Raw genomic sequence first — 26,413 nt, forward strand, 5'->3', positions numbered from 1 at the left:
CCCCCCCCCCAATTTTAAAATTTACTTTCCAAAACAATTAGCAAGACTGACTTACCTGGATTTCGAATCACTTGAGTATTCAAGTTGCTGTTCTGGTCATTATTTTGCTAAAATAAATGCACATATGTAAGAATCTTTTAAGTGGCTTCAAACACCCTTATAAAAAACAGGATACAGAAAACCCTATGCTAAAAGAAGTTCTCACTTAAGATATTAAAATGTATAAATGTAGTATTTGCAGATATTTTTTAAAAGTATAAACTATTTGTCCCATGACTTTTAAAAAAGTTTGACTTTGAAATAATTTTAGACTTACAGAAAAGCTGCAAAAATAGTACTGAGGGTCCCCATATACTTTTAACCAGCTTCTCCTACTGTTAATATCTTATATAACCATGGTATAATGATCAAAACTAAATAATTAATACTGGTACAATACTATTAACTGAACTACAGACTTTATTCCGATTTCACATTTTTCCACTGAGATCCTTTTCCTCCAGAATCCAATCTGGTACTCCATTACACTCAGTTTTCATGTCTTTTTAGTTTCCTCCAAACTGGGACAGCTCTTTAGGTTTTTCTTGTCTTCCATGACCTTGACACTTTTGAAGAATACTAGACAGCTATTTTATAGAGTATTTTTCAATTGGGGTTTATCTGATATTTTTCATGATTTAAGTGAGGCTTTTTTGCCAGGAATTCCACAGAAGTGATGTACCTTTCTCAGTACACAGTGCAGGGAGTTCATGATATCAGTATGTCTTATTACTGGTGACATTAACTTTGATTGCTTGTTTAAGGTGGTGTGAGGCAGGTTTCTCCTCTACAGAGCTATTATTTTTCTCTTTGTAATCAATAAACATCTTGGAGGAGATACTTTTAGACTATGCCAATATCTTGTTTTCTTACCCACTAATTTTAGCTTCCCTTGGAGGATCTTACCTGCAACAATTTTTATTGTGAGATTTTCTATTTCCTTCATTCCTTCTACATTTATTAACTGAATTCTTCTGTAAGGAAAAATGTTTCAATAACATAAAGAAAAAATGATGCATTAATTTACCTGAGATTCCTGCCGTTTTTTAATAGCATGCTTATATAATTTATGTAATTTTCTTGCATCAAACTCAGTAAACTTAGATACAAAAATCCACAGGTTTCTAAAAGAAGAAAAGGCAAGTTAGTCTGGTGGAAAATATTTAGCTTTTTAATGAAATCCCTTCCCTCTACATAGAAATATACACATCTCAGCCCTCTATGGAAAAAGGTCTCAGGAGATTATTTCTAGCATTTTTTTTAAACTTCATATATGGATAAGATTCCAAATAAAACTGGACATTGTTAACTTTTACTTCTCTTTCAAATTCCTTCATTTTACGATCTTTGGATTTGAAAAGTAGTAATCAATCCTAATTTGAAACCAAAGAGAAGTAAACTTACTTACAAATCAGGAAGGGACTCATATTGTGGTTCAGATTAATACAAAAGGAATAAACTATGTTAACAGTTTGAGTAAAGATACCATCAGATAATGGATTAAGCCTGTGAATGAAAGGTTCCTGAATAATGCATTAAAAAGCAACTGTCATTTTATAATTGTGATGTAATCGTCATGAGAGTAACGTGATCAGACACTATAAACCAAGGACAGTATTGTATCTTTAGGTCTCTCTTCCCATCCCAAGGCTGGGATCAGTAATTGATCATGGTACTCCTTCATGATAAATTCAGATGCAGTCTCTGAATCCTTCTCAACACAGCTTCCTCAGAGGCACTAATAATCCGTGACACTTGAGTTGAAGTCTGTCTGCCATCACTGAAAAAGTAACAGCTTCATATATTTACAATTTTTTCTTGAACCACTAGCTTTACAGTAGGTATGTTAAAGATTTTGAATCTTGCTTATATAAACAGAGGAATGAAATTACTAATTAGCCAATGATGGAGGTTTAGTGGACTACCCAATACCAACATCTTTGCTGAGTCAAGCAATAGATTTTTTTTTTTTTTTTTTTTTTTTTTTTGCACTAAAATCATTAACGGAGACATCTGCTCCTCATGACTAGCAGCAACCTTCTACCAAAATGTGTGTTTGATTGCACATATCCCCCTTCATTAAAATCATAGATATACTGACCTCCCCCCTACCTCTTTGGTACAATTCCTCATAGCCATCTGAGAGGCTGTTTCCTGGGCTATAGTCTTCATTAGACCCCAGATAAAACTTAACTCACAACTTTCACATTGTGCTTTTTTTTTTCAGTCAACAATGGTAATGAAGCAATTTTTTTGGACAAAACAAAAAAAAAATGCCCACAATTCCGTATTTTTCTGCAAAGCAATAATAAAATACTTTAACAACCTAAGAAAAGATCTTGTAGATGAAGCTGTATTTATACCTCATTACTGAAATATTTGAATAAGAATTAAAGATTACATGCAAAGTCAGAAATTGCAAGCATCCAAACTTGCTGAATTGGAATATTCAGGAGACAACTGAATTCAGGAGCACAATTTTAAGGAATGTTACATCACCACTGCCTGTGGAAAAACACAGACACTGATGATGCTGCGTTGGAAAGTTTAGTAGAAGACAGCCTGTGAGTATTAAGAGGATTTAGGAATTCCTTAACCAATCGTTTTCACTTATATTTCCCTTTTGTGTATGATCCAGAGTGACATAAAATAAAAAGCCATGCCTAAATAAATCTAAGAGAAGTCTTTGAATAAATAGAAAATAAAAATTATGTGATTAGAAAAAATGTTATAAACACACTTTTCATACACTTCGCATAGTGAGCCAAAGTCAAAGTTTCAATCAATTCATTAATGAGGGAACCAGCTGTGTGACAATGCAGGTTCTAAGGAGATAGAAGAAAGTGGATTCATAAATGAAAGAAGGAAGGCTAAAAATAAGATTGTTAAATCAGTTAGAGAACGGATTAATGAGCTACAAGGCAATAAACCCAAACCTTTGAGGAGCCTCTCCTTATCTGTTTTCTATAAATTAACCTGGAACTTGACAGAATTGTAAAAAGACTGGTTCTAAGTCAACATCATTATATTCCCAGAGCCTGAGGACACTTCAGTGGATTTGTTGGACATTAAAAAGGCATGCAAGCAGCTTTCAGCCTGATTTCTAAGTTTTAGATAGTTTTTCTGAACATTGAAGAGGCATAGCAACCAAAATATTTTCTTCAAACAGTTTTCTTGAAAGATTTTGACAGAGGGTTGTGTAATAGGGTACTTGGTAAGGAGGACTTTTTTTTTTCTGGCTATAGAATGGTATTGATACTTTTTTTTTTTTCCCCTTTTTTGGATAGTTTATTTCCCTTAGCATAATGTCTTCAAAGTTCATCCATACTGTAGCACATGTCAGAGTTTCCTTCCTTTTTAAGGCTGAATAATGTTCTAGTACATGTATACAGCACGTTTGGTTAATCCATACATCTGTTGACGAATAATTGTCAACCTTTTGGCTTTTCTGAATAGTGCTGCTATGAACGTGAGGGTACAAAGATTTGTTTGGCTCTCCGCTTTCCATTCTTTGGGATATACACCCATTTCTGAATCAGAAAATGGTATTTTAAAATTTAGATTTTACTAAGTGGGAAGGAATGCTACTAAACGGTTTTTAGCAGGGCAGTGATGTGATCTGGATGTGTTTTCAAAGAACCCCTCTGGCTTTGTGTGGAGATGAGACTCTGGGGGCTGAGAGGGAAGCCACGAGACTGGTCCCAGAAGTCCATGCAGGAAGATGGTACCGCACCCAGAACAGGAGCACAAGAGAAGTGAGAAGCATTGGATCTTGATTTATTTCTGAGGTGGAAACAAATAAATTTGCTGATGTATTTTCTGTATTTACACAAGTATGTGTAAGGCAAATATCCCTCCTTTGTTCTTTTGTTGCAGGAAAGAGAGTGGGGTGCGAGAGGATGGTAATGTCCCAGGTCTCGGGGGGCACAGGTTTGATCTCTGGTTGGGGAACTAAGATCCCACATGCCGCACAGCCAAACAAATAAATAAATAAAACAATTGCAAGTCCTGTTCAAAGCCTCTCTCCTCTTCCAAGTTTAGCTCTGTCCTAACTATGCATCTCTTCAGTGATTCTCACCTCCTGATATTCACACCCTCATGCAATCCCCTCCCACACCAAAAAAGGGCTCACATGTATAAGGGCATGGCTGAAATTATGGCATATGACTTTCAAAACTGATATGTTGGCTTCTGACTTGTTCTTTACTGATTCACTTGTTCTGGGGATACCAGCAACCATGTCTTGAATACACTCAAGCAGCCTTATGGAGAGTTCCAAATGGTGAAGAACTGAGGCCACCTGCCAACAGCCAGCCTCAGCTCCACAGACACGTGAGTGAGCCACCTTGAAAGTGGATTCTCCAGGACCAGTCAAGCCTTCAGATGACTGCAGCCCTTGCCAACATCTAGACTATAATATCTTGAGAGACCCTGAGCCAGTAACACCCAACTAAGCCACTCCCAAATTCCTGATCACAGAAACTTGTTGGAAAAGACATGTTTATTTTTGGTTTAGACTGCAAATTTTAGAGTAATTTGCTAGGCAGTGATCAATAACTAATACATCCATTTATTCCCTTTGCTGCCTCCGGCTTCTCCAAGGTCAAGTTAGAGGAGGCAGAATTAGAAAATATGGGACTAATAACTTACCTAATTGGTGGTATTGTAATCTGGTGCAGCCCAAATACTGACTCTCTTGCTGGGATGCAGGCTATGTACTCTTTAAGAGACTCTGCTTGGATTCTGACACGCAAAGTACTGTCTGTCTTTACTCATTCATTCATTCATTCTATCTATCTATCTATCTATCTATCTGCTCCAGGTCTTAGTTGCAGCATACAGAATCTTAGTTGCAGCATGCAGGATCTAGTTCCCTGACCAGGGATTGAACCTGGCCCCCTGCATTGGAAGTGCAGAGTCTTAACCAGTGAACCACCAGAGAAGTCCCTGCCTTTACTCTCGTAATGCCCCTCCCCCTCAGCAACTGCCCGTGTGGTGGGAATCACAGTCTCCTATTGCTGAGGCCCCCTCACCCTGGCAGGCTTCACTCTGGGACAGGATACTTAGATGGTCACCAGAGCCCTGTTACCATTCTTTGATGTCCATTTAACCTAAGGGAAACACATATAAACTTGCAGTGCAAGATGGTGGATATGTAGGAAGACGCCCTATTACCTTCCATTCTCCAGTGGAGGAGGCACAGGTTTCTAGGCTCATGGATGCTCCCAGATTCGAGGGCACATATATCAAACTGTTCCAAGAACCTTCTCACCATTCTATACACCAGTGACTTCACCAGGATGAGTCTGTGACTTTGGCAGTTCATTAGGTGCCCAGCAGGGGAGGGAAATGCCCTTTCCCCTTACTTGTAGACACCTCTAGTCTTTCCCAGTGATCTTGTTGAAGCCCTCTTCTGTTGGCTTGGTGTGGCGTAAGTAATCCTCCCCTCTTCTGGCTTGATGTGGAGAAAGAAATCCTCAAAGGCTATCTGTGTTGGAAGTTTGCATGACACAACTTAGAACTGTAGTCTAGTTTCTCTTCAGAAGGGGCTTTGTATTTCTACAGTAATGCTCTTAATTTTGGTTGCTATTGGTCACTGGTTGGTATGTGAATTCAAATTTAAATGGAGCTGAGGAAAGTACACACTGAACTTGACATTTTTCAAGTAATGCACGGACATCACTCTTAGTGTTTTGTGTGACGATCCAGACTGCATATTGCGTACATTTTAGAAACATTATTTAATCAATTTCAAATTATAATAAAATATATTAAAATATAAAAATTTCTCTTAGAGTGATACTACCTTTACGTGACAACTAGATTCTTTGTGTTTGTGTTTTGTTTTTTGTTTGTTTTCCTTTCCAAGATTGTAATGGCAGTTTGGAGAGAAGAAAATTCATAAGATTTTAAGTCAGTTAAATCTAGATTAAAAATGTGGTGCTTCCCTGGTGGCGCAGTGGTTGAGAGTCCGCCTGCCGATGCAGGGGACACGGGTTCGTGCCCTGGTCCGGGAAGATGGCACATGCCACGGAGTGGCTAGGCCCGTGAGCCTGCGCGTCTAGAGCCTGTGCTCCACCACGGGAGAGGCCACAACAGTGAGAGGCCCACATACCGAAAAAAAAAAAAAAAAAACCTTGGGAAGTAAGGGCGAACACAAAGAAAAATGTCTCCTGGCTATTTGGTCTCTCTTCTTTTAAAGGTTTTTTACCCCCCTCCCCCATTTCCTAATAACAACCTAAACCTGAAATAACATCCAGTTGTATTAGTCGACATGTAATTTCAATGAGATGCTGCTTATTTCTAATCTAGAAAGCAGGTAAAATAGATATGCTGCCTTCTTCACAACCTCAAAAATCTAAACTCTAATTATATTAAGGTTTAAAAACTGGTATGTAGTACACAAGTTCTGTCAGAGAGAAAATAAGCTCCTTTACACTAAAAAGTAGAAAATAACTTTAATATAATCCTTTAAATTAACTAAATTTAGCTTTAAAAATAACTCACTGCATTTCCTTTTTCCCTAATTTTATCACAGACAAGCAACAATCATATGTCTGGGAGCCACTGACAGAGAACATTTATTTAACTTTGGATCTTGAATATAAAAAGATAGAGGAATTCCGCTCTCTTCTCATTTAATCCTAGTATATATAATTAAACTCTACTGTCTTCATGTCCTGTGAATAGGGGTCCCTGTATGAGTTGATAAGAGCTTGAGAAGGATGGAGTAATTCTATTTTACGGTATTTAAGGAAAGCATTAAGCTCTGGTGTATATATATTCCAACCATAAATAAAAGATTCAACTAGATACTATGAATAGTACTTGAGAATTATTGCCTCTCATTCTGCATAATATATCTTATCATTATCCTTCAATAACTGAAAAATATGCAGTGCCTTATCGTTTTACAGATGATAATACTGGGGAGCTCATAGATATTGGTAACTGTTTAAGGTCACAAAGCCAAAAATTAGCCAGGATGGAACTAAGCATGCATGTCTTGTGAGGCCAACTCCAGTGATCATTCCATGTCATTATAGGCACATGACTTTAGGCTCTTCTTCATGTCTGTGAATGGTTTCAGTTTCTTTAGACATGAGCTCAGTTTCACTTGTTTTCAAAAGCCTAGTGATCACCATCAACTTCTATCTCCTCTTTCTAAAATGGGGGTCCTGGTTGAATTTAAGAAGAAAAGGGACAAGGACAGAAATTTTTTTTTTAACTTTTGTGTAATCATCATGCCTCCTCCAGAAATGTGTCATTAAATTTTTTGTTTTGATGTGTAGCTGCACTGCATGTAGCAAAGAAATCACAAGGCTAATAAACAGATGTCAATGACTGGTTTATGCTCATTTTATTTTTTTCCTATCCTGTCTAGTAGTCTGGCTTAACAGTATCCTGGATTTGGTAATCATTAAGTGATTAGTATCATATTATAGCAGTTCAGATTTATAATTTTAAAACCAACTGTAATTTTAAAATCAATCAAATTGCTGCCACTTCTAAGATGAAGAGGAAAACAGAAGTCTGCATTTTACATTGCTTGAGGACATTGAGTTTTACAAGGCTTTAGTCATATTTAGAAGATGAATTGCTAAATTTATGTAACAAATTGGTACACCAACCGCTGAAGATATTACTGAGAATAATTTGGTAAATTGTGGAGATTTTTAAAAATAAAATGCAATTTGAATTTTAATGAAATGCCTTTCACTATTTATTTAAAGGCAGAGATGCTACCTGTGGTTTATCATGATGCACAATTAAGTAATCACTTATTTATAAAAAGCTTTAAAGTTAAAGGAAAAAGTGAAAGCAATCATCCTCAGGTTACCTTTTTAAACTTTTTGTTACCTAAACTTCAGAAGTAGAAAAAAAATTGAAATACAAGAGACAGATGGTTACAAAATTATAAATTTAACACTTCCTGAAAAATACATCACTTACTTTCTCCACTGCTTGATTTGTTCAGGATTTGTATACTCTTTCAGACATTCCGTGATATGGTCTCCAATTTTTATTAAGCACTGTCTAGTATGTTCCAGTTGTTCTCTTTCTGAAAGGCCTTTCTCGGGCCTATCAAGTTGCTTCAAAGCTGCTTTGACAGGCCTCATTCTTTCTTTACACTTTAAAACAGGAAAATAATACAAATACATGTATTAAAACCATGAATTCAACAAAGATCTACTTCTTTCAATCATACTTACCTGAGTAAATATAGCATTGTCTAATGCTAAAAAGAGCATTAAATCTCACCTCACAGCTCTTAAACATCAAGCATTTTTCCTTCAGACTTTATTCAGAAAGCAAGGCTTTCCATTATCATTTAAAATCAGTCTTTGCCTAAGTAAAAGCCTTGGATTTTACTTACTTTTTATAAAAATGGTTACTTTTTACACTGTAGAACACCATTCTAAACAGACTTAAAGAACGTTAAAAGATAACAAAATATTTCAGAGTATAACAATATTATGTATTGACTATAATATAGAATAAAATGTAAAAAAAGATCTTTATATACTGGCAAAGCTATTTTTATATATAAATACATAAATAATAATCTTTATATAATATATTGGCAAAGCTATTAACATCAATATAGCTACAAGTATAAACTGTCTATTCTTGGGACCAAAGTAGCTAATGATGAATTTTGCTTCTATCATATTTGGGCAGTCAGGGACGTGGGGGTAGTTGATGGAAACCAACCTCTTCCTTGGCCTACAGAGCACTAGCATGCTAGTAAAAGGACAACACACCCAAACTGTACCATTCAGTAAAGTCCAATTTGTGTAATAAAAACTGTTAACCTTATACCAAAACCAGAATTAAAATATTACTAAAACAAACTGCAGATAAATTTTATTGTATACAAATGCAAAAACAACTTTATAGTAATTATATCCATGAGCAGCAAGTTGGGTTAGTTTGGGGAATGTAAGGATGGATCAACTACAGACAATATATTTAGTTGACCCAATGCCACCATTTATTTATATCACTGCTGTGAAGGGCCTTTCTTATTATCAATTAAGTGTCTACATTATATGTGCAAATTTGTTTATGAGTACTTTACTCTCTTTTATTGACCTATTTCTCCAAATCAGTTGGGAAACTTTCCATCTTTTGTCAGGAATAATTTAAATAACACTGGAATCATTTATTCTTTAGTTAAAATTAGAACTCAGCCAAGCCTAATGTCTTCTTTAAAAAAGGGAAAATTTTAATTTCCTTTCTAATTTTTAGTGTTACTCATATTCTCTACATTTTGTTTCTTGTTCAATTTTCTAGTTTATATTCTGCTAGAAAATTATTTATTCAACATATGTAGGCTGAATACATACTATATTCTAGGCGTTGTTCTAGACCCAGAAAACAGAGTGGTAAATAAAACGGAGACCCTGCTTTTATGGAACCTGTAGTCTAGTAGGAGAATAGAGCCAATAAGTAAACAAGACATAGTGTTTAAGATGGTGACAACCATGATAAAAAAATAAATAAATAAAGCAAGAAAGAACAGGGAGCTTTCTACCTTACTTAAGCTTTCAGAGAAGGGTGATGCTTGAGCAGGTATCTAAAGAAAATGAAGGAGTAAGCCATTTCAAGCAGAGGGAAGAACAAGTAAAAATGTCCTATAACTTGTCTGACATGTTCAAGGGAACAGTATGAATTCCAGTGTTGCCGGAACCAAGTAAGTCAGGCAAACAGCAGGAGATGATGGGAGTAAACCATATGCTGTATCTTTTAGACTACTGTTATGAATCTTTTATCCTGAACGAGAGGGAAAGCCATTCAAGGGTTTTAAACAGAAAAGTAACAAGGGGTGACTTTATTATCCCGATAACAGTTATTGTCAGTCTGGGCTGCTGTGTGGAGTACAAACTGGGGTATGAAAAGGGTATAGGGTGAGATGGGAAGGGTGAAAGCAGTGAGAACAGCTATGAAGCTATTGAAATAATCTAGGAAAGAGATGGCTGTGGCTTGAACCAGTGTGTTACAGCCAATATGATTTACTCATTGAATGTGAGTGGAGGAAAAAGAGAGGAATTGATGACTAAAATCTATGCTAAGGTCAAGGCCTGAAGATGGGAACTGGAGCAATGATAACTAATATTTATAAAGCACTTATTAGGTACCAGAGCTGTGTGTTTGTTGCTTTAAATTTGATTCTGACAATAGACCTTCGCAATACCATTCACTCTATTTTTTTTTTTTTTTTTTTTTTTTTCCACGGCCCCAGCCGCTCCGCGGCACGCGGGATCCTCCCGGACCGGGGCACGAACCCGCGCCCCCCGCATCGGCAGGCAGACCACCCCCAACCGCGCCACCAGGGAAGCCCCATTCACTCTATTTTATAGAAAAAGAAATTGAAGCTTAGAATGAAATGACATCTGTGAAACCCAGTTTTGACCTCAAACACTTTCTTGACTGCTAAATTATACTGCTATCTAGGAAGACAGATCAATAAGACACAAGTAAATCAAGAGATGCTAAATGAGGCAAAGATGTCAAGGAAAATGAAGACTGAGAAAAGACCAGTGAATTTCTTAATAATCTGAGCTATTCCCGAATACAATAAAATGTATATACCAAGAAATTTTTTTTTTTTTTGCCGTACGCAGGCATCTCACTGCCGTGGCCTCTCCCGCCGCAGAGCACAGGCTCCGGACATGCAGGCTCAGTGGCCATGGCCCACGGGCCCAGCCACTCCGTGGCATGTGGGATCCTCCCAGACTGGGGCACGACCCCGCGTCCCCTGCATTGGCAGGCGGACTCTCAACCACTACGCCACCAGGGAAGCCCCCAAGAAAATCTTAATCATAGAAGCTCAGAAAATCTAGCTCTGGAGTCCATGTCTAAAAACTATTCCATTATTCCTTTCCATAATACAAGAGATTTTAAATCATTTATGAAGGTTAATGAAGAAGAAATTCACGCACTGGGCACAAAAGGAAACTTTCCATTTCACCGGTTATACGAACAAGTCAGATGGCTAAGGCGGTAATGTGGGTAAAGAAGAGGCAAGAGGTGCAATTTCACCTACCTCAGTAATGGAGCACATAGTGTAGGGGAAGCAGTTCAGAAGAGTTCAGTGTTTTCACCTCAGAAAAGCAAAAGCACACCATCACCCATTCCCACCCAATACAGAGGGGGTTAAAAAAAAAAAAATAGAAAATGGATAGAGAGGCTAGATTAAGATCTAGGCCATAAATAGAAAGGTTAGCCTTAAAAGTTGCTAAGGAATCACAACATGTGAACCTGGAGAAAAGATAAAAATGAAAGTCAAGAGATAAGATATATGTTCATTCAAGTAAGTAAGATGGAAGACAGGAGCTGTAACAGCTTACTTGGGAATGTCCCCAATATTCTCAGAGATTAGAGGGATGTAAACAGCCAAAAGTGAGGACGACAAGAAAATTGTGGTAGGAACTATGTTATTTAAAGAGCATATCTGGAACTATATTAGGGCATGTAATGGAATCAGTAGAAAATGAATAAATGCGTTCTCAGTCTTAATATCATCTAGTCAGAGTACACAATAGGAGAAAATGGGACATGAAGGTGAGCTGGGGATCTAAAAGGACATAGTAGGTCAAACACAAATATAATTTTAGAAGGTGAAAATTGCCATCTTTCAAGTATAGCATTTGATTAGTATCAGTGATGAAACTGACTTCAGATTACACCCATAAGATTATTTGGGTCCCTGAATATATACAGCAAATAAACCCTTTGGAGAAAGGCCAAGATAGATTCTCCCTGACTCTGATGAATATAAAAGCATGGTAGCATGTAAAACCAGTAATATTTTAGACCAGTGTTCCTCAAAGTGTGGTCTATGAACCTGTGTTAGTCCAAAGCAGGATAGGTACAGAAATTTTAGAAACCTTTGTATCAGTTTGACAGTGCAAATTTATACCTACTGAATCTAGTAATACAACACCGGGGCTTATATTCTTTTTTTCCTAATTTCATTTTTATTTTATTTTCTAAAAACACTGGTCTGTAAAATATTAGAAAAGAAGGGTCCTTCACTGTAGATAAAAAGCACTGTTATATGGATAATAGGCTCAGGAATTGAAAAGTTTAAAATTCTAAAGTTGGAGGAAAAAAAGTTTATTCCCTAAATACCTCTTCTTAAAATCTTTAATTTATGAAGAAGTTTTTCTAGGTTGATTCTGAATTTAGGATACCTTTCAAAATTTAAATCTATTGCTTTTGTCAGCTTGAACTGCAATACTATCAAATTCAAACACATTTCTAAAGTTAAAGTTTTAAAAGATGAATATAAATTAAATAAAATGTTATATGAATTATTCCTAATAACCAGAAACTTTACTACTTACTATGCTGAATGTCTTCTGATCTAGCTCTTCAGATTCTTCAGATATGGGAACTGGTTCACCACTTGCAGTGATATGAACTGGAGCATCCGACACTGAAGATTTCTTAGATCTTTCCTTGCTATCAGACTTGGATTCACTCAACTGATGGAAAAAAAAAACAACAACAAAGGCAAAAATGATTAACACTTCCAGAAGAATTATGGTCCCATTTTATTCTATTAAGTTTACTCACATTTAACATTCTTATCTATTTGATCTTTCCCCCATTTTATTTGGGGAAACCAAAAATAAAGCTATTCTGTAACATTATTTATTAGGTAAGGCATCTAAAAAAGGATTCAAACCTGTTCTTCTCCTCTACTAGATACCCATATGCATTTTTAAAGAACTCAGTTATTGAGACTAATTGGGCTGACAGGCAATTTATTCTCCTAAACTGTAAATATGCTGTTGTGTCACTTTCTAAATTTTATATTATGATTTGCATACCTTTTCTTCCTTTATGTCTTTTTCTTTCTGTATAGCTTCTTTTACTTTGTTTTCTCTTTTCTCTTTAAAATCTTTTTCCTTTATATCTTTCTTATCCTCTTTTTCTTTTATCTCCCTTTTAAGTTCTCTTTTATTTTCCTTTTCTTTTGCTTCCCTCTTTTCTTCTGGTTCCTTCTTTATACAAACATCTGGCTCAGGTTTTTCTTCACTGTCTCTTTCTGTTTTAACTTTTTTATTTGGATGTTTCACAGAAGTGATCTCATCCTGAAAAGTGCAAGTATGGCCAATGTATTACTAACCAAATCTTGACAAAGACTAATTTCTTTCCTTTGCATGACTACAGATTGCATGTATGTGGATTCTGAGAGAAGTAACTCAGAATCCCATTAGTAATGATACATGCAATATTTACCTCCCTATAAAAATTAAGGTAAGCCAATCCCATTCAAAATTCATAACAAAATTAAAGGAGACAGAATGTCTTCAAATGGCAAATGTTTGAAAAGGAAGGACCTTTGCTCTATCCCTCTAGTGAAATATAATATTCTATTGGATGGGTAGAATTCTGTTCTGTAAATGAGACTACACAGCAAACTATAAAAAAGAACTTCGGTATCTAAAAGTAAAATTTCAAGCCTTACTTCAAACTTCAAATGTAAAGCATACTAAAAATATGCCATGTTCCCTTTCTATATAACAGGTTGCTTTTCTAAAACACACTCTTACCTTATCATCATCTTCATCAGACTTTTCTGAGGGCAGGGGAGAAGAATCGCTCTTTATTTCCTCTTTCATTTTTATAGACTTCATTGCTTTATTCTTCTTAGCTCTCACTTTCCTCCTTTTTGAACCTCCCTAAAAATAATTATTTTTATTCTAACCAACCCCACAGATTCCATTAAAAAAAAATCTTAAATACCACATCTATAAAGCTAAAGAACACACACTCCAACCCAATCCTTAATCTGCTGGCACTAAGCTACACCAATCTTAGAAAGTTATTATCAACAAAAGTGATATAACTTAATGAATCAAGTACAAATTAATGTGAATAAATGCTAACCAACTGTAATTATTTCTTTAAAAAATAAAGAGAGAAATAGGAGGGTTGTTCACCTTCCTAAATTATTATTATCTTCAACTAAATCCAATGTCACCAGAGATAGCCTTAGAAATTTTTTGTTTGTTTTTTTGCGGTACCCAGGCCTCTCACGGTTGTGGCCTCTCCGGTTGCAGAGCAGAGGCTCTGGACGCACAGGCTCAGCAGCCATAGCTCACGGGCCTAGCCACTCCACGGCATGTGGGATCTTCCCGGACAGGGGGCACGAACCTGTGTCCCCTGCATCGGCAGGCGGACTCTCAACCACTGAGCCACCAGGGAAGCCCAGAAATTATTTTTAATAGTACATAGGTAGTTATTGACACTGTGGTCACAGGTAAACTTTCAAGGGTTGCTTTAGTTTCCAATCACCTCTCTTTTAGTGTCTTTTTCCTTCTTTTGTGAAACGCCCTCATAAATAAGCTTGGTGATCTTTAATGCTATTCCCTAAGCTGCCCAATGTCTCCAAATGAAACAATAATGGAAGCCTGTCCTCTCAAAAAGCACTCCACTCCACTCCAAAAGTTGCTCCCACTCTTTCTAAATACTAGGAAAAAACAGATCCCATTCTGAAAGATAGGACTCACTAGAGTTTTAACATGAATGCTGAGATCATTTAAGGCAAAATATTACCATATTCAAATAAAGCTAAATTACAGATAAACATACTGATGAGCCCATGCTAACCACGGGTGTCTAGGGTGATCAGAAAACTAGATTTATCTTACTCAAAAGTAAACTGCTCTTAAGCATATGTTAACTTACTGCACCAGAAAGCCTCTGAGCTTCTTTTCTTGCAAGATCTTTACTAAGTAATTTGATGAGGTAGTCCGCACGTGTCTGTAACTGTTTTGCTTGCGGTTTTTTATCAGGATCATCTGGAAGAATCTGAAAAGCAATTAATTTTTTCATCTTGTCTTTAATAAATAACATGAGAAATAATAATCGTTTAAAAAAGGGTTACTCATTTAAAAAATATGTATAATTCGCTAACAAGTTACAACTCTTAAAATCTGTAGGAATAAACAGCTTAAAATGCAAAATACATTTTTTATAGCTATGCCACAAAGATTCAATTTATCTGGGAATGAATTATAAATACATGAGAAAAATATCCCTCTATTCAAAATGAGTACACAGTATGAGGTTAGAAATTTCTTTCAAATATATAATGGTGTATTGGCATTCAGAGTTATTAAACATCATAGTATTCTTAGATTTCCTTCCTTCTCAACAGTATATTTTAAGTATAAAGTATACAAAAATTCCTAGAATATAAAGTATCATCTATCAGGACTTCCAGGGTAGCGCAGTGGTTAAAAATCCGCCTGCCAGTGCAGGGGACATAGGTTTTGATCCCTGGTCCAGGAAGATCCCACATGCTGTGGAGCAACTAAGTTCATGCACCGCAACTATTGAGCCTGTGTACCACAACTACTGAAGCCCGTGTGCCTAGAGCCTGTGCTCTGCAACAAGAGAAGCCACCACAATGAGAAGCCCGCGCACCACAATGAAGAGTAGCCCCCTCTCGCTGCAACTAGAGAAAGCCCACGCGCAGAAACGAAGACCCAACGCAGCCAAAAATAAAAAATTAATTAAAGAAAGAAGTATCATTCATGTAGAAGATGACTCAAAGCATGTACTGTGAGGAAACTCTTACAATGAAAACATAACCTAATTTTGTTTCACAGTAGCGAATGACAAATATCTGAAGGTTCCCACTTGTCCATGAAGAAGTAAAATATAAAAAGATAAATGATAAGCATAGGGCAATGCTTCCAATATTTTCCATTCTAGGCAAAGAAATGATTATAACTAGTGTGGTGGCATGAAATCACCAAAACTCCTAAACACTGTTTGTTATTTAAAAAAAATATATAGGGCTTCCCTGGTGGCGCAGTGCTTGAGAGTCCGCCTGCCGATGAAGGAGACGCGGGTTCGTGCCCCGTTTCGGGAGGATCCCGCGTGCCGCGGAGCGGCTGGGCCCGTGGGCCGTGGCCGCTGAGCCTGCGCGTCCGGAGCCTGTGCTCCGCAAATGGGAGAGGCCACAACAGTGAGAGGCCCGCATAACGCAAGAAAAAAAAAAAAAAAAAAAAATATAAACACACACACATAAAAAACAATCTTTACCTTTTGAATAACATAATGACTGAATGACAGACCGGTTTACTTTTAACCTGATACTATGAAGAAAAATATACCTATGCCTTAATAACAAAAATGTAATTTCAGAGGTAAAGCAGAATCTAGAGATCATTTAAATTCAATCCCTTCATGAAAATCAGATTCCAAAGAAGCCAAGGTCACACAGCTAACTAGAGCCATGGTTTCCTGACTCCCAGTTGAGTTTATTTCTAACATAATTTAAAAGCAAAAAATTCAATTTAACATCAGCGGTCAACAGAATCAAGAAATATTTAAGTACCTTGTGTGTCAGACTGAGGTCAGGATCCATTTTAATCATTTCCCAGCTTCCATATCCATATTCGTAGATACCAATTAACAAATTGGAATCATCCTCTTTGCCCCAGTCTATATCAAAATGAGCTGCCTTCGTGTGGCATGGGATGATATACCTATCATTAAAGTTAACAGCCACTGTCAAGTTATAATTGCCTTATTAAAAATTAATTTTGAAAAACATATGAGTCATTACAACTTCTAAATACTATGCTTTATTTTTAAAAACATTTTATTCAAATTGGCCAATGGCATAAAAAATTTTTAACATACATTCATATCCAAATTATTGAATAACAACAAATATTTTACAATGGTAAAAGTAAACAACTCACTGCTTTCTTTCTTCTGGATCTGAAGGAATGGATTTGTGCAATGGTATTAATTCTTCTTCATGGGAGATGACTAGCTTGGCATTCACTTGTACTCCTGATATTCGGAATGTTGGACCCTTTACTTTTCCAAGTCTGCCACCTTAATTTATTTGGAAAAGAATATTAAAAAGTATAAAATATATACTACGAAACACAAAGCAAAATATGTTATTACTTATATAAATAAGTACTATTACTTATTTACCTATATTTTATTTTATTTTATTTATTTATTTATTTATTTTTTGCGGCCTCTCACTGTTATGGCCTCTCCCGTTGCGGAGCACAGGTTCCAGACGCGCAGGCTCAGTGGCCATGGCTCACGGGCCTAGCCACTCCGCAGCATGTGGGATCTTCCCGGACCGGGGCACGAACCCGTGTGCCCCGCATCGGCAGGCGGACTCTCAACCACTGTGCCACCAGGGAAGACCCTACCTATATTTTAAAGTATTACTTATTTGTGTTAAGGGGAGGCTTGCTGGCAAAACCTAAATTTCACTCAAGATTTTTCAGTACATACTACTGATTATAATATAGCACATGAAGATTCACAAAAAGCATTTCATGTACTTTAGCAAATGCATAAGATACATCAATCTATTAATAATATGTCAGCTTTTCTAAATAAGAGTTCCAGTAAGATTTTTTTCAGTACATATAATTACTGAATCTTATCTATTTTTATTTAGATGAATTACAAAATAAGTATAAAGTAACTATGCTAAAACCATTATCACATGTGTATACTTATAATATCTCATCTATACTAAAAATATAGTACAACTAACAATAATTCCTGATGTTACCTCCCAGCCAGAACATATACCAGGCAGATGGATTCTACTGCCTTCAATAATACAATTCTGCTGCCCATTTTCTCTTACCCAGAAATGGCCTTGCTTTGTTTTATAAAGCATCTTTTAAGACTAATGAATAGGTAACTTAAGATATAATACCTAACTAACTCAATAAAAGCATATTTTGAAAATTCCATTTACCTCTCTTTAAATCACTTTCATTTTAGTACTACCTGTTCGTTCTGTTCCTGAAGAGTTGTCCTTTAAAGCTTTAATGCAACCATTATGTACCAATTCTCCTAGTCGTCTGAGGTCTGTCTCTGACTTATCAACTAATTCAGCATCTCGAGCAATTGCATCTAATCTGTAATAAAATAATACAATTTTCAGGTAAATATGCAGAATAAAATGGAGCCATTTAAGACAGATATTATAAGAGTAAAGTTCTATAATTTTTTAATTACTATACACTGAGAAAATATGAATAAATGTTCAAAACATTTTTTCCATCATCTAAAATAATTATGTAAGTATTTCATTGTAACTTCATGCAAGTCATCTCAAAAGAGAACAGAAAATATCTCTATTTTAAGATGGAGTTTTGGGGAGAAAAATAGAATTAAACCAATTTGAGTCTCTGCCACTCTATAATTAAGATAGTGGTTACAGCGGTTATTGAGAATAACCGTTAAACAAAATTGGTCTTTAAGTCAGAGGCTAGGTTAGCAACTTAGCTTCTCTACAGATGAATCTGCTATATTATAAGCTTGTGATGAAAAGGTAAGAAAAAGCATTTGAAAAGTAGCTTACAATTATAAAAATGCAAATGTTTTACAGGCCATGTATTTTATAGAAAACTTCATTTGTAGATAAAACTTTAGACACTAGAAAGGATTAAGGATAGTACAAAAAGCTTTCAAAAATCTATCTGAAATTTGCTTTCTACAGGTTAACTTTATAAAAACCTTTTACAGCAAATTTAACAATAGTATAAATAAAGCTGACAGCATGTGATACATTCTATAATTCTATTGAGAATGACAGATGTATTTACCTTTCCAGAGGGCCACCAAATTTCTTGTAACTCTTGATAAACCTAACAGAAAATAATTGTTTGATTTAAATGTGGGCTTCACTATTCGTTAAAAAATAGATAAAATACATAGAAATAATACTTGTTAGTGTAAAAATTCAAGGCACTGTTACTAACAAAAATGAATAAACTATGCTAGAATCAAAACATTAAGATAAACCAAGTAAGACAAGATATATTTTTTAACACCCAGGATGATGTTTAGAAACCAATATAAATAAAACAGAAGCTAAATTTTATTTTAGAAATTATTTTTTTCATGAGACAAAAAAGGTTCAAGGCTACCAGAGGAAGTGTCTCCAGAATTATCAATCATATTACACCTCCTCACATTTCAAGTGTAGATAAAAGTTCACTGAATATAGCTTTAATTCAGATGTATGGTATTATACCAACAATGGAAAAATAAATATTACTTAAGAGCAAAGCTACCCAAGTGGTTGATGGATGAGGGAAAATATCCAGGAAAAGTAGAAGTTGAAATGCCTCTTCAACTAGAGACAGAAAGTCCAACAAAACAGGTGGTCATAAAAGTACCCTAAACAAAATCTAACAATATATTTAGTTTTCTGGTAGAAAAAAATGAGGAAGAACTTTATCAGTCAGGTCTATGATTTAAAAGAAAAGAGTTACAATGGCTTGAAAGAAACAACAAACTCTCAAAATACAACAACGAACAACCTTTCACAAATTTCATATGCAAAAATATTACATAAACAAAGTAAGCTGCTATCCCATTCCCCTTAAATAAATCTGTATATATGAACAAACATATTTTGAAAGAAAACTACAATTTATCCTACCTGGCCAATCTTACCTCAACTCCTATTTGGACATATCAGAAACACTTTTAACATGGTTAGTTTCAAAAAAACCAATCACCTCAGTGTAAAAAAACTAGAAAAATATGGAACTAAATTACTCCCATGTAAAGAGTAATGTTGGGAGTCATAAATACAGTCAGAATTTTTAATAAATAATCTAACATATTGAAATATACATTCATTATTCAAAAGGGCCACTATTCTGAACCACATTAATAAAACCAAAATAATTTAGCAGTCTAAATAAGAGTACCAATAAATAACACAGCAAAGATTAATGCCAAACTCATTTTTTACCCATAGTTATAAAGAACAACCAAAAGCAGAACCACCCAATCCCTACACAATTATCATATATTTGCCTCCTCTAAAACTTTCATCTTAATCTTTAAAATTTATGGAATTTGTTTTAATTTCACCCCCTACTAAAAGAAAGTTGAAGTAAAAATGGTCTTATGTCATCTTACCGCCGAATTTCTGCATCACTAAATCCTTTAATATTTTCCCGAGGGATAGTTCGTGGTCTTCCACGTTTCTTTGGCCTTTTCCTTTCTGAGACTGAATCACTATCAGATCCAGAGTATCTCCTACTTCTACTGCGCCTCCCTTCACTTCCATTGAAACTAATCTGGAATTTGAAAATAAAATTTTGCCCAAGTTTAGGTAAAGCAGGCTTCTGTGTTAAGGGCAAAGAAAACATTATAAAAGATTGACAAAATTAACAAATATATATAAAAAATATTCTATAAACAAAATTAAAAAGCAAACAAAACAGAAAAAATATAGCACATTAATGGCAAAGAGTTATTAAGAGCCTTAACACTTAAAACATTCTCATAAATCAGCAGGAAAATACCCATTGTTCTTTGGTAAAAATATATGAAAGGTTATTAAAAAGCAATTAATCAAATAACATAAACACAGAATTATACAACCTCATTGGTATATTTCTTAAAATGTGAATTAAAGTTACAATGAAATGTAATTCTTTCTTTAATCCACTTGACCAATACTAACTAAGCAATAATAGCCAATACTGGTACTGGTATAGAATAACAGTCAAACACCTCTGGTGCGTATTTAAACTGGGACAGAGGGCAGTTTGGCAATATTGTATCAAACGTCTTAAAATTTATCATTCTGCTGACCCAGCAACATCCCTACTAGGCATTTTTCTTGATATCAGAAATGTAAAGGAACACTGGCCAAGTCATTTTTATCATATAAAAAAAATTGCAAACAGTCTAAATGTTCATCAAAAAAAGATCAGACAAATAATCTATACAATAGAAAGTTGAGAAGCCATTAAAAATTTTGTAGAATGACTGACATTCATTATACACTGTCAAAAGGAAGAAAGCAAGTCCCAAATTAATGACTCCAATTAAACCTGGCAAATGATACATGTTAAAAAAAATACTAGAATTATGTATACTATATGCTGTAATAATATTATTACTATGATATCTCTGAGTGGACATTCTTCCTGCATGTCTTTGGAGTTCTTCCAAAGCCTTAGTACATATTCTGAATCCCTAATATGCTGAAAGCTAACTGAAAGTCAGTGATGGTATTTAGTTCTTATTTGTTCTAACCTCCTCCCATCCTTTCACTAGATCTAATATAATGCTGTGCTTCCCTTGCACTATAAAAAGAAACCACTAAGGGGTTTGCAGAAATAAACACAAACAAGAAACTACACAAACAATTACTCTCAGGCCGAACACAAATTTACTGGGCTCCATTTCTGCCTGGGATGTAAAAGTTGGTAGGCTGCTCCTGCCCTAACAACAAATCTAATCTACAAAATCATAACTTTTATTACACACATCAAAATCACAAGGCAATCTAGTAGTCTAAAATATAAGGAAATAAAGCAGATTATACGAAGAGATGGAACTTGGACACTGGCTCACTTGTGAAGAGCATGAATGGCAAACATCAAGTACCATTCAAGCAGGAAAGATGAAAGTCAGCTAACATTTGCTGAAGACTGAGTGTGAGCTACCATGAGAACAGAGGATCCCTGGGAACCAAAGACACAGGGAGTACCTGTACCCACTCTCAGGTACTTCTCCACAAACCTCCACCAGCTGCTCATGAGACAGACTGGAAACAGGGCTGGAGATTACAGAAACTTTCCTTCACGGTGAAGGCCTAGAGAAAGAGAGTAGTCACCTTTGAGGGGACAGGCAGAAAGCCTGGCCAGACCCTTCTCACCTACTGAACTGAGGACACAGAAGAAGACCTAATATGGTTGTAGGAAAAGAAAACAAAAACAAAAAACTAGCAGGGCAAGGATTAGGGTAGGGTGGGTTCCTCATTTCCCTCAGACTCAAAATTTAAGGAGATACCAAAAAATTCAGTAATCAGGACAAATAATCTTGTAATGCAAGAGTAGTCTAAAAACAGAAGTTAACGCAAAGAGCTCTAACATTAAAGTTTTTCCTTTTGCCACAGGACCCAATATAGCTTGGCATGGCACTGCTACCATTATTTAAAAATCTACCATTTTGTTCATTTAGGCCATAAAATAAACACCAACAAATTTCTAAAAATTCAAATGACACAAGGTATGCTCTCTGACCATAAAAGAATTAAACTAGAAATCAATAGGGGTCACAGAGGAAGTTACAGAAGATATCGGAAAATATTTTGAAATAAATGAAAATGAGAACACAACAAAAATCAGAATTTAGGAGATTCAGAAAAGGCAGTGCTTAGTGGGAAACTTGCAGCATTAAATGCTAATATTAGAAAAGGAAAGTCTTGATTTAATGATCCAAGCTTACACCTTTAGACACTTAAAGGCCTAGATGGTTTCCCTAATACTGCCAAACATTTAACGAGAAAATAATAACCTATCCTACACAAACTCTTCCCAAAAATAGAAGAGGAGGGAACACTTTCCAACTCATTTTATGAGACAGGCATTATTAAATCAGATGAAGTCATTACTAGGAAAAAAAAAAAGCTAAGAATCAATATTTCTCTAAACAAAAAAGACAGTCCAGATGTAAATACTCTTACAATACAGAAATATCTTTTAAATTAAAAAGTCACCTGTTTTGCACAGTTTCTCATTCTGGGGAGCATATAAATTTCTTCAAGTTCCTTTTGTCTTTCTTCCTCTTCTAATCGTCTTCTTTGATCTTCAGGAATGATTTCTTCCCAATTCTTTGAATTTCTTTCAGGTTCCAACTCAATGTCATCCTCATCCATATTTGAAAAGTTGGCAACCTGATAAATTCCAGAATTTTAGCAAAATAAGATTAAAGAAGAGCTCATCCTTAAATTATATTTTTCTTTTTTAGTGGGAAGGAAGAGGTACACCAGAATAAGATAATATAACTTAAATAGCCTCAGGATAATGAATATGACTATGGGTTAAACCAAATATGACTGCTAAGTTTATTTCTTCATGAGGTCAAAGTAGATCAAACCAAATGACTTCTAAGAGTTCTCTTCCAGGAATGATTCTCTTTTGCCTTGCTTATCAACAAAACTATTACTAATAACAGAACTAGAGGAAATTAACAGAGTAACAACAAAGTAATTTATAGAGTAATATGCTAATCACCTTCTGCAGAAATTACCACACCAGTCCATTAACTACAAAGTGAACAACCCGAAATTCTTATTTGTATGATCATAAATGAAGTACCTAAAGAGCTAATGACAAGACACAAGGAGCTCTGAGACAATAGATAAATTTATTTAGGTTCCCTAAGCCCTAGTTTATTCAACTCTGAAAACAGGGGGCTAGTCAGAGCTCACTAACTTTTGTGAGGATTAAGTAAGATAATGCATTTAAAGAACTGTGCAGAGTCTGGTACACACAAAGCACTCATTAAAGCTAACTGCCAATACTAGTACATTAAAGCTTACAGATAACTGAAAAGACAAGAAAACTATGCTCATGCTATACAAGGAATGGGGCTGAAAATATAGTGCTTATTCTCTCGTGTATGCTATCTGAATGTTGATGACAGCCTTAAAGCCAGGTGTGTATGAGTAGCAGCTCACTGGTATAAACATAATCTGTATTTATTCAAGTTAACTTATCAGTGACTTTTTCAAATTGCCAATTAGTCAAATTAAAAGCAAATAGTATAACAATGTTTAAAAAAACAGAAGTTCATTAGACAATACCCAGAGTGAGTGCCAGTTCCAGAAAACTTTACCTCTCACCAGGATTACTGAAATAGTCTTCTAACTTTTCTTCCTGCTTCAATTCTTGCCCACTACAGTAAATCCTCTGCACCGCAGCCAGAATGATCCTCTGCATTGCAGGCAGGGTGATCCATTAAAATTGCAAAAGTTTCTATTCACTGCTGTGTCTGTGTGTGGCACATTGCAGGTGCACAATAAATATGTGTGAAATGAATGAATGACATTAATTGACCCTTAAAAACCTCAGGTTGTAGGAAATGGCTAGGATATAGAGGAACCTGCTTCTGTATGCTAAACAACTGGCACACACTTTATGAGGCAGGTTGACTTTAGGACTCCTTGCAACCTTTTAGCCCTTATCTAACCAGGGGTATTTGTCAGTGTTACTGCTTACTTTGCTTACTTTGTCTGACTGATTTGAGTCAAACTTGAAAACTTGAGTTTTCTTAGTTGTGATAATGCTTAAACTAATCTGATGTCAAAAACTGCTCCAATAAAGATTAGCTAAAGTCTTCAGTCATGAAAACGTAACTGTTCATAAATGATTTGGTCCCTTTCAAATCAGGTCACTATTGGTTTGTCAGAATAAGAAAGAAAAAATTTTATACACCATAGCAAATTTTAAGACAAAGATGTTTTTAACATTTTTTAGATTATCATGCTGATCCTGCTTAAAGAAAGAAAAGATGAATAAAACACTAAATGACAAAAAAAAATCATCCCTTATCAATTTATATAATTATAAAGAAAAATTAAAAAAGAAAACTACCTTGAACTGAGAAAGTAATTCATCTCCTACAGTTAAAGGTCCTGGTTCATTTTCATGAGTTTCAGCCCTCTTCAAGATTTCATCTATATCCATTTCCTAAAATAAGAAAGAAATCTTTATTTTAAATATGCTTTATGTTTTAAAATAAATATACTTTACATTTATAGCTTAAAAAATGACACATTTTGAGACGCTTGTTTTTGTTTGTTTTACCTGGGGCTCTTGTTCTTCTCCCTCGGGCTCCTTAAAAAGTTCCTCAGCACCAAACTTTAAAATGGCTGATAACTCTTCTTTATTGAAAGGAGTAGAACTAAAATCAGGACAAACAAAAATACTTAACACTAACAGTCACAAATTTAACATTTACATAGCACTTCTATGAGTTATTGACATAGTCACCTTTACAACAGTTAATATGACATAGATAAGTGAAGCATTACTAGTATACTTATTTTAAAACTAAAGACCTTGAAGCTTAGGGTTTTCCCCCAAGATTACAAAACTAGAGTGGTGAAACCATGTACTGAATGTATGCCATTGACTAGAAATTATCTCAGTGCTTTAAAAAATAAAATAACACTAAATATAGTACTGCAATGACCTGTTTACACTATGTAACATTTCAGAAAAATGAGTATAGTAAGATTCTAAAAGGACTTTTTTTTTAAAGTAAAGTAACTACCTTGAGGGAGCAGAACCTGTGTGTAATACTGTCTTCCCAGTTGTGTCCATTCTTTGAATCACAAGATGATCTAAAACCATCTTCTTTTTGGCCCTTTCAAGAATATCCTCTTCAACTGATCCCTTTGTAACTAGACGATAAATGTTCACCTGTAAAGATACACACGATGAAACTTAAAGTGCAGTAAAAAGGATTCGTTTTGCTAATGTTAAATGCCCAAATATTGGTACACAGATTGATGTTCATCTGACGTGAAATTTTCACTGGTCAAAAGCAATATGAAAATTAAAAAATATAAAACTAAGTTTCTTCAATTTAAAGAGTGAGAGTATGTCCTTCCTTCTTACATTTTGGTTAACAGACTTTATTTGCTTCATTTTCTTTTTTTAAAGGAATGACAGTAATTTTTAAATTATCTTTTGGCTGGGAAGGAGGGGGAATGGTAATAAACTTATGACAACCTTATACCAGCTCCCTTAATTCTGATTAATGTTTCATCATTCCAATAATCCAAAATTCCACAAATCACCTGCCAAGTTAATGATGAAGCCCTGCCATTAAAAAAAAAGAAAAAGTTTTCCAAAATAGACAAAAAGTTGATGTGCAGTAATTCTGCGCTACTTCTCAAGGTCAGTGGTTCTATATCTAACAATACCACCATATAGGGATATTTTGAAAATTTATGGAAACATTTTTAGTTTTCAGTGATAAGGTGGGCTTACCAGCATTTAGAGCACAGGGACCTGGGATACCAGGCATTCTTCATTAAACTGGACATTTTGGCTCAATGAAAAATTATCCTGTGCCTTTTGAGTCTTCCAAATGATTTTTAAAAACTGTTCTAAATTATCATGAGTCTAAATTATAACTATTTTAATATAAACATGAAGCGTTTTTACAAAGTTACAATACACACTAATTTTTTCAGGATTGGAACTACTGTGTAAATCAGTAGATAACTGGATATTGTATTATTTGCATCTTTATCAAAAGTTATTTCTAAACATTTATAGTATTGGGTCACCAATAAAACTCATCTGTATTAGTAACCTACAACTACTCAGTTTGTGGTTGCTGCATGCAAATATTTAAAAGGAGATCTTAGACTCCTTTGATCAGATTTAGAACCAACTACTACTAAAATAGCAAGTACATGAAGCACAGGAATCTTATATGTCACCAATGATGAAATAGTATTTATCTCATTAATAATAAAAATATATTTCATATATATACCTATGTTTAAAACTTTTTGTTAGCA

At 35.1% G+C, this 26,413-nt stretch overlaps 1 protein-coding gene across 1 annotated transcript in view; it reads right to left on the minus strand.

Moving 5' to 3' along the window:
• Positions 1 to 26,413, minus strand: part of CHD1 (chromodomain helicase DNA binding protein 1) — a 71,997-nt gene that overhangs the window by 3,218 nt on the left and 42,366 nt on the right. Inside the window, 15 exon segments of the mRNA XM_007469732.1 lie at positions 56 to 107; positions 1,067 to 1,163; positions 7,993 to 8,171; positions 12,393 to 12,533; positions 13,608 to 13,736; positions 14,746 to 14,868; positions 16,406 to 16,556; positions 16,776 to 16,914; positions 17,845 to 17,975; positions 18,666 to 18,707; positions 19,996 to 20,156; positions 22,592 to 22,768; positions 24,471 to 24,566; positions 24,684 to 24,780; positions 25,153 to 25,301. Of these exon segments, the coding sequence (XP_007469794.1) occupies positions 56 to 107; positions 1,067 to 1,163; positions 7,993 to 8,171; positions 12,393 to 12,533; positions 13,608 to 13,736; positions 14,746 to 14,868; positions 16,406 to 16,556; positions 16,776 to 16,914; positions 17,845 to 17,975; positions 18,666 to 18,707; positions 19,996 to 20,156; positions 22,592 to 22,768; positions 24,471 to 24,566; positions 24,684 to 24,780; positions 25,153 to 25,301 (1,864 nt within the window).

This window comes from Lipotes vexillifer, unplaced genomic scaffold, assembly GCF_000442215.2.
Source record: "Lipotes vexillifer unplaced genomic scaffold, Lipotes_vexillifer_v1.1 scaffold510, whole genome shotgun sequence".
NCBI classification, from domain to species: domain Eukaryota; kingdom Metazoa; phylum Chordata; class Mammalia; order Artiodactyla; family Lipotidae; genus Lipotes; species Lipotes vexillifer.